We start from the raw sequence: 7,532 nt of genomic DNA on the forward strand, positions 1-7,532 counted from the left end.
CCGGCTATGTTGAGAGAATCTATCTGAAGAATTTAGGGAACTTTGGTACAGAACTAACGGTTATATATTCGAAATCTTTTAATTACAAAGGTAAACTCAATGATTTTATTCTTACTTCAATTATCAATATGGTCTTCTCGACATGAACCATAGGGCGTTGGAATCCTCTTCGATAGTACTCTTGGTACTCGCACGACTTTAAATTTCATAAAGCCTTGTTCAAGGTGCCAGCATACTACTGTATCATATGAGTTAGATAACAAGACCAGAACTTCGATAAGTCCAATTTGCCAAGGGTGATGCTTGCATGAATAACTATAGAATTGTAGACACTAGGAAATAGAATATAGTCTGAAATTCAATGATCCGATGTTGGCCATTGAGGTCATAAATCATTCATATAAGTTGAGAAATAGTTTGCTCATTGGTTTCGGCATCCAACTGAAGTCTGAAGTATGCAACAACCGATTCTATAGATAATCCGGATTTAGTTGATTTAGAGACACTTCCAGATACTAAAAGTATCAAGAATTGGAATATTGGGAACCTTATAGTTTTCGTTAGTAATATTGTTAGGATCTTGATAATAAAGGAACTCAAAGTCGTAACTACTCGCTTTCTATATTTAATATAATATGAGATCTGTATCGATTTCATTTGCATTTGTCGAGGGTTTCAAATGATATTATAGTATGGACTTAAGAATTTGCTGAATAATCTGATATAGGATCAGACCAGACCACAGAAAATGTTGAAGTATTATCAACATAGACCAAATCTAAGAATTTACCAAATAATATCAAAGATTGTTTTAAAGGTTTCGCAGATTGGTTAAAATAGAAATAAATGTAGGAAGAATAATTACAGACAGATTGATAAAGGTATCGTTATGACCAAGATACGGTTTAGTTTGTTGCTTCAGTGCAATGAGTCTTCTGACCATGTCGCACATCGTGAGGAATGTTTCACATTTGAGATCCCTAAATGTGCTTTTGAGTATTGAGACTAGTTCTGTAACAACCTCTGTGACATCACTGCTGCCTAACGGTACCCCACCAAAAATGTTTTATAATTATGTAATATGCATAAAGAACATGGGTACAAACATATTTCGCCGGTTAATTATCCACAACGCGTTCACCAAATAATAATAATAATAATAATAAGAACAACAATAACAACAGAGCCGCAATGAGGCAATAATAACGCAAAGCAAATTAATTTAATGCGCACACTTTCATGTTAATTACGCCATTTCACATGAAATCCCAACACAATTGAATCGTCGCCATTGCCACCGTCGTTGTTGTTTTTCGCTGTTCGCGTTGCCTACCATTGCTTGTTGGTGGCGCATACAGAATGCCTTGCCGCCAACAACACAAATGGAAAAGTGTGCGAAATGAACAGTTATCATAAATGTTTCATGCAAATGGCTACGTAAGAGCATACAACAACAACAAAATATGTGTATATATGAATGTATATTAATATGGATGTAGCACATAAATACTTATGGTGTGTATTTACACATAAGATAAGGCATATGTGTATCGGCCGGTATCACTTTCATATACAAAAATATACATATACACATATGTGAAGTCAACAGAAAGTAAGCACAAACAAGTAAATGCCGTTAGCATATCATAAATTACCTCCTCCGCCCCAATTGGAGTAAATGGAGTGAGACTAAATGGAGAAAATAAATAAAAGCATCGTATAATATTATAAAAAGTTCCTTATAAGCTTTATGAAAGCTCTATAAAAAGTTGATAAAAATCTATAAAAGCATTGTATAAGCTCTATAAAGCTTTGTGAAAGCTTTGTATAAGCTTCAGTAGACTGGCTGCCCTAATTAAAGGCAGAAGTCTCGAGATCAAAACTCATCCACCGATTTATATATGTGTTTTTTTCTTGAAAGAAGTAATGTATCGTCCCCCAATATATAGTAAAACTATAAAACATCTTCATTTTATCTCCAAATATAATATTTATGAGTAACGGTATATTGAAATTATATATTGAAATTTAATTTACTATTGTTGTCAAGCACATATGTATGTATTTCAATCGCCGTTATGTGACTGCAATAATTACGATTTGTGGAAGTTCTTTCGTAACCTAATGCTGAGTGACAACTAGTATTATTGACTGGCTATCAATTAGCGCAATGTAAACTGACGTAAGTTTTGTAAATAGTTACAAGCTTATTTACAAAATTATAGATTATTTAATTTGTGTGTACGCCTTTTGTTGATATAAATGAGCTTGCAAAAAGCTCAGAGAGCAAGCGTCTGATATTGCAATGAGCTTTTAAAAAATAATTTTCCCAAATGACATTTTTTGTTCTGCACTCTCTCTCTCTCAGATGATCACCTACGAACTATTTTCATTAGTTTAGTTGCTTTAAACTTTTATTTTTTTTTCTATTTTAAAAAGAAATTTAGTTTAGGGAGTGCATCTAGTGGAAGTATTTAAGCGAATATGTTCATTATATTATAATTTCAAGCAGAAGGCAATATTATTATCCAAAAAAGATGCTCATCTTAATTCACCATTTTTGGGAAGAGGTGCCAAATCTTGAAGGTGCTATATGGGTATATTCCAATGTTTTATATCTTCAGTAGAGCTTTAATAGACTGATTAAATTTAATGTTATGATATTTGTGGGCGTGGCAATGGTACTCCAATTTTCCCAGTCCGTAACCTCAACTGAGTGTCAAGCAAAACGTGATCTTATCTTTATGCTACGAACCACTTGTGAAAATATAAAAAAAAATCCATTTCACCTCATTAAATATTAATTTCATTAAGTTTTAAGTATTATTTGATCTGTCATAAGGGCCTTAATTTATTTACATACGCTTTTTATAGCAAGCAAATATTTGTAGCCATAATTAATTTTTCATAACAGCTGATAAGTACACACTGTCCACTTGTAAGAATAGAATTGTTACAAAATAAAAATAATGCACTGAGCTGTTCACTTAATTGAAGCTTAATTGTTAAGCTTCTTTGCATTAGCGATTAGTATAACCACTTAATGTTAATGTTAGGTTTAGTTTCAGCTTAATATCCACGCTAGTATAATGAAATGATTATATATGGCCAATCAGCAACCAATCACAGTCTTGATTTAAGAGCTTTTATTAATTTCTAATCGTTCTAACGTATAGACTTAAGACTTTCCAATATAAGCTGTCAGGGGTTTAGAGCGGTGAAAAATGGATCGAAGACCTGTCTAAAATTTCAACAAGATCTGTTTAGTAGTTCTTGAGAAATCTTCACAACCGACTTTGAAACACAGTTTTGAGAAAAAGCGCTTAAAATTTTGACTTATAATAAATCTACAATAAAATATCGGGAAGCATTATTTTTGAATTGAACGAGATAAGAAAGATTTTTTGGGAAATTCTGTCTATTCTGGCATAAATTTTCTGGAAGAAATCCTTCTGAAAGTTTCGAATCAATCTAGATTTGCGAGAAATACTAATTGAACACAAAAGCCAGGATTTTTAGAAAATTGTTTTTTGTTTTTTATTTAATAAAAATCAATAAAATATACACATATTCTTAACGGAAACTTTACCAATTACCTAACTACTGTGCTAACATAGGAATAACGCCATTCATACATTTTATAATAAGACATTTGACATAAGTCATAAGTACTTGTTATAATAGTTGACTACTCATCGAAATCCGTAAAATTAAATATACCGCGATTATAGTAGAATGGCAAGATATCCAACATGGCAGCTTTATAGTGGGGGTTTGTGTAAATCTTCCTTCGAAAGCGCTGACCATCCTCATTCGGGCTGTAGAAAGATGCAACGGTGCTATCTTTATCAGGTGGCAATAAAATGAGCGGCAAATGGTTTAAAACCGAGTACATAGCTAAAGCAGTTAAGAAAAAAAAAATGAATAATCAATATTATTTCACACTTTAAATTTCCACATACCATAAAAAGTGTTGTTATCACGGTACATATCCATTTGTAAGTCCCTGAGCTTCGGTAATGGATTCTTGTAATTTAGAACCTTCAGGCACTCGACAAGACGCTCATGATAAATGGCAACGAAATGTTCATATTCCTTAATGCGTATATCTTTGGCGGCCGACACCGTTATCATGAATATCAGATCCTCAACGGGACTACCCCATTTGCACATTTGGAAATCGAGCAACATAACATCATCCACAGTGCCATTCTCCAAAAACGTGTACATCACATTACTGCTCCAAAAGTCGGCGTGATTCAGCACATTGAATGAGTTGCGTGAGGTCTCGCGTACATTCTTCATCATGCATTTCCAGCATTGTTCGAATGTGAGCTGCAGTTAAAAGAAAGAAAGACATACATATGTGAATATTGTTGATATATATTTATCTGAAAATAACTCACCAGCTTCTTGAAATATTTGTCAACATCTTTGAGACCCCAACCTTTCATGGCTTCTTTGAATTGTATAATCCGCATTTCAAATAATTCCTTTTGGTGTTCATAATCCGTTTCTTGTACAAAACCGAATTTATACTTTTCTGGATAAGGACCATGCTGTTCGTAATATACCACGGATGCGGCATGAAATTCCGCCAGCTTTTGCAGTGCTCGACTCATTTGATCCATATTCAAGCCCTTAATACGATCAACGTTCCGATAGCCCTTAACGGACAAGTCCTCAAAGACGAAATTCATGCGGTTTCCCTTCGTCTCGGTGAGTAAACAACGTGGTGCAAGCTGCACTGGCTTGCCAGCATCTTTGTACAACTTCTCGAAAGCTGGTAGAAATATCCCATACATATCCAATTCTTTGGGGAAGAGTTCCAGTCGTTCAATCACATCACTGCCAGCTTCATCTTCCAACATAGTTTTCATCACGTAGGTTTTATGTTTTTTCGAACCATCTGTAAATGGTATGTATATATATTTATACAATTAACTTTTCAGTTATTTTCAAGTTCTGCTCACCTTTCAGTTCAAGGTCCAAGTGTATGCGCAACATAACGGAAACGAAATTCTCACCGGGTCCAATTGCTGCAACTGGTGTGAATTTCGTAATTTTCCGGTAGTCCTCACCATCGTTCTTCAAAATCGGTTTGAAATAGTCAACATTTATCCACTTGGGAATGTTTGTATTTGTTGATTCGTCCATTTGGTGAAATTACAGTTGGGAAGACAAAGGTTGTTGTTCGTTTGAGCAGCTTCTTATTAATTATCGATGGAATGAATTGGCAGAACTTAAATACTAATTACTCGCACTACTGTATAAGTTCAAAACAATCATTTGGAAAGCTTTTTAGCTTTTGCTTTCTCAATAGCAAGTAAATTGCTATGAGCACTCAAGTACTAGCCCTTTGCTGTTAATAAACTCAGAGGTTCTCAGTTTCTCAGCCAAGAAGATGTCGTCGCTTTCATCGCGCTCATTACATCTAAGCACCGATAATTTGTTTGTTGTAATATAGTTTTTTCATGTAGGCATATGTATTAAAATAATATAGTTAAAGCACATATCTTAAGCTTAATATAACTACACCTGCGGTATTTGAAATAGAAACGGAAGCTAATTAGGCCATAAAATAAAATAAAATAAAATAAAATAAAATAAAATAAAACAAAATAAAATAAAATAAAATAAAATAAAATAAAATAAAATAAAATAAAATAAAATAAAATAAAATAAAATAAAATAAAATAAAATAAAATAAAATAAAATAAAATAAAATAAAATAAAATAAAATAAAAAAAAATAAAATAAAATAAAATAATTTAAAATAAAATAAAATAAAAGCTCAGAGAGTAAGCGTTTTATTTTACAATGAGCTTTATATAAAATTATGTAATATTATTATCCAAAAAAGATGCTCATCTTAATTCACCATTTCTGGGAAGAGGTGCCATATCTTGAAGGTGCTATATGGGTATATTCCAAAATTTTATATCTTCAGTAGAGCTTTAATAGACTGATTCAATGTAATATTATGATTAACTGTAATTTGTGGGTGTGGCAATGGTACTCCAATTTTCCCAGTCCATAACCTCCACTGAGTGTCAAGCAAAACGTGATCTTATCTTTATGCTCACTTGTGAAAATATAAAAAAAATTCCATTTCACCTCATTAAATATTAATTTCATTAAGCTTTAAGTATTATTTGATCTGTCACAAGGGCTTTAATTTATTTACATACGCTTTTTATAGCAAGTAAATATTTGTAGCCATAATTAATTTTTCATAACAGCTGATAAGTACACACTGTCCACTTGTAAGAATAGAATTGTTACAAAATAAAGATATTGTACTGAGCTGTTCACTTAATTGAAGCTTAATTGTTAAGCTTCTTTGCATAAGTGATTAGTATAACCACTTAATGTTAATGTTAGTTTTAGTTTCAGTTTTAACCGCAAATCATTCTAAAATAAAACAAAATAATTAGTTCATTGTATTTCGAAGAACTGCCAAAAAACTCATTGTACTGCCCAGAACTTTTTATGTTCCAGAACGTACGTTGTAGTTTGGAGTTTGGTGACCAGGGTTTGTAGTTTTATTCTACTATTATATTACTTCTTCAGACTGTATCTACAAAACTAATACTTGAAATGACTTGAATTTTTGGGATAATATTAGTGAGATATTGTAGAATTTAATAAGACAATTAGGAATATAGATAGAATAGACATAGGTATTTCGAATGTATGGATGTGATTTAATATTTCATATGTGGGTATTATTTTATTTTAAATATTTTTTATCATTACATTTAAATTGATTTAAAAAATCACAGAAAATCACATTTTATATTTTCGAATCAAAATTGTATCCATTTCAATGTATGTATACTGTAGGCGCGTAACAATGAATGGTATGCACGTACATATGTATGTATGTTTGTCAGAATTGCACAATACTTGCTTATATAGATATACAGATGACAAACAAAAGCTAACTTTCGCAAATGAGAGCTTTTATAATATTTATTGCAATAGCAATAAATAACAACAACAACAGCAGTCACTTAAATAGGTCGTTTGTAAGCAATTCGCATGCTTTATGGCAACAAAAAGTGCGGCAATTATGTGGAAAGTAATGATTAAATAAAACACCAAATAAGGGGGTGTGTTCAACGCTTAAGCAAAAACATATGTAGATACGTACATATATGGAGATAAACAATCCATAAATTGTTTTACGAAAAAACCAAAGCTGATTTAATACAATTTAGCGCAAATTACGTGCCTTTTTGCTGATTTTTTTTTATTTTTTAGGCAAATCACGCAAACACAAATCAAACGAATTGCAACGAATTTGCGCTTTGATTCTCACAATCGATGGCAATGGACGGACGGACGGCAAACTAAGTAGTTTTTCCAATTTCGCACATGAAGGAACGTCGCTGCCCTCCATTTTGATGATCTGGTGCTGGTCGGCGTGCATTGGCAGCACCAATGGCAAAAGTTCACAAGTCTACGAGATATTGGCGGCAGATGTGCGTTGCGGCCAATTTGGAGTTCCATCAATGTCCGGCTCGCCA

General features: G+C 32.6%; 1 protein-coding gene across 1 annotated transcript; it reads right to left on the bottom strand.

Annotated features, from left to right (window-relative positions):
- Positions 1-3,554: 3,554 nt before the first annotated feature.
- Positions 3,555-5,227, bottom strand: LOC105211301 (uncharacterized). Its single transcript, XM_011182651.3, has 4 exons — positions 4,974-5,227; positions 4,407-4,909; positions 3,963-4,335; positions 3,555-3,897 (listed from the first exon to the last, which is right to left on the bottom strand). Exons 1-4 carry the CDS (start codon positions 5,155-5,157, stop codon positions 3,689-3,691), a joined length of 1,269 nt encoding a protein of 422 aa, XP_011180953.1. The 5' UTR covers positions 5,158-5,227; the 3' UTR covers positions 3,555-3,688.
- Between the last annotated feature and the right edge of the window lie 2,305 nt (positions 5,228-7,532).

Source organism: Zeugodacus cucurbitae, chromosome 2 (genome assembly GCF_028554725.1).
Source record: "Zeugodacus cucurbitae isolate PBARC_wt_2022May chromosome 2, idZeuCucr1.2, whole genome shotgun sequence".
Classification (NCBI taxonomy): Eukaryota; Metazoa; Arthropoda; class Insecta; order Diptera; family Tephritidae; genus Zeugodacus; species Zeugodacus cucurbitae.

Excerpts from the sequence above, each read along its gene's own strand:
- LOC105211301 (XM_011182651.3), bottom strand. The coding sequence starts at position 5,157 with ATGGACGAATCAACAAATACAAACATTCCCAAGTGGATAAATGTTGAC. Across the intron at positions 4,910-4,973 it reads CTTGGACCTTGAACTGAAAG|ATGGTTCGAAAAAACATAAA; the intron begins GTGAGCAGAACT and ends TACCATTTACAG. Across the intron at positions 3,898-3,962 it reads TGATAACAACACTTTTTATG|CTATGTACTCGGTTTTAAAC; the intron begins GTATGTGGAAAT and ends TAACTGCTTTAG.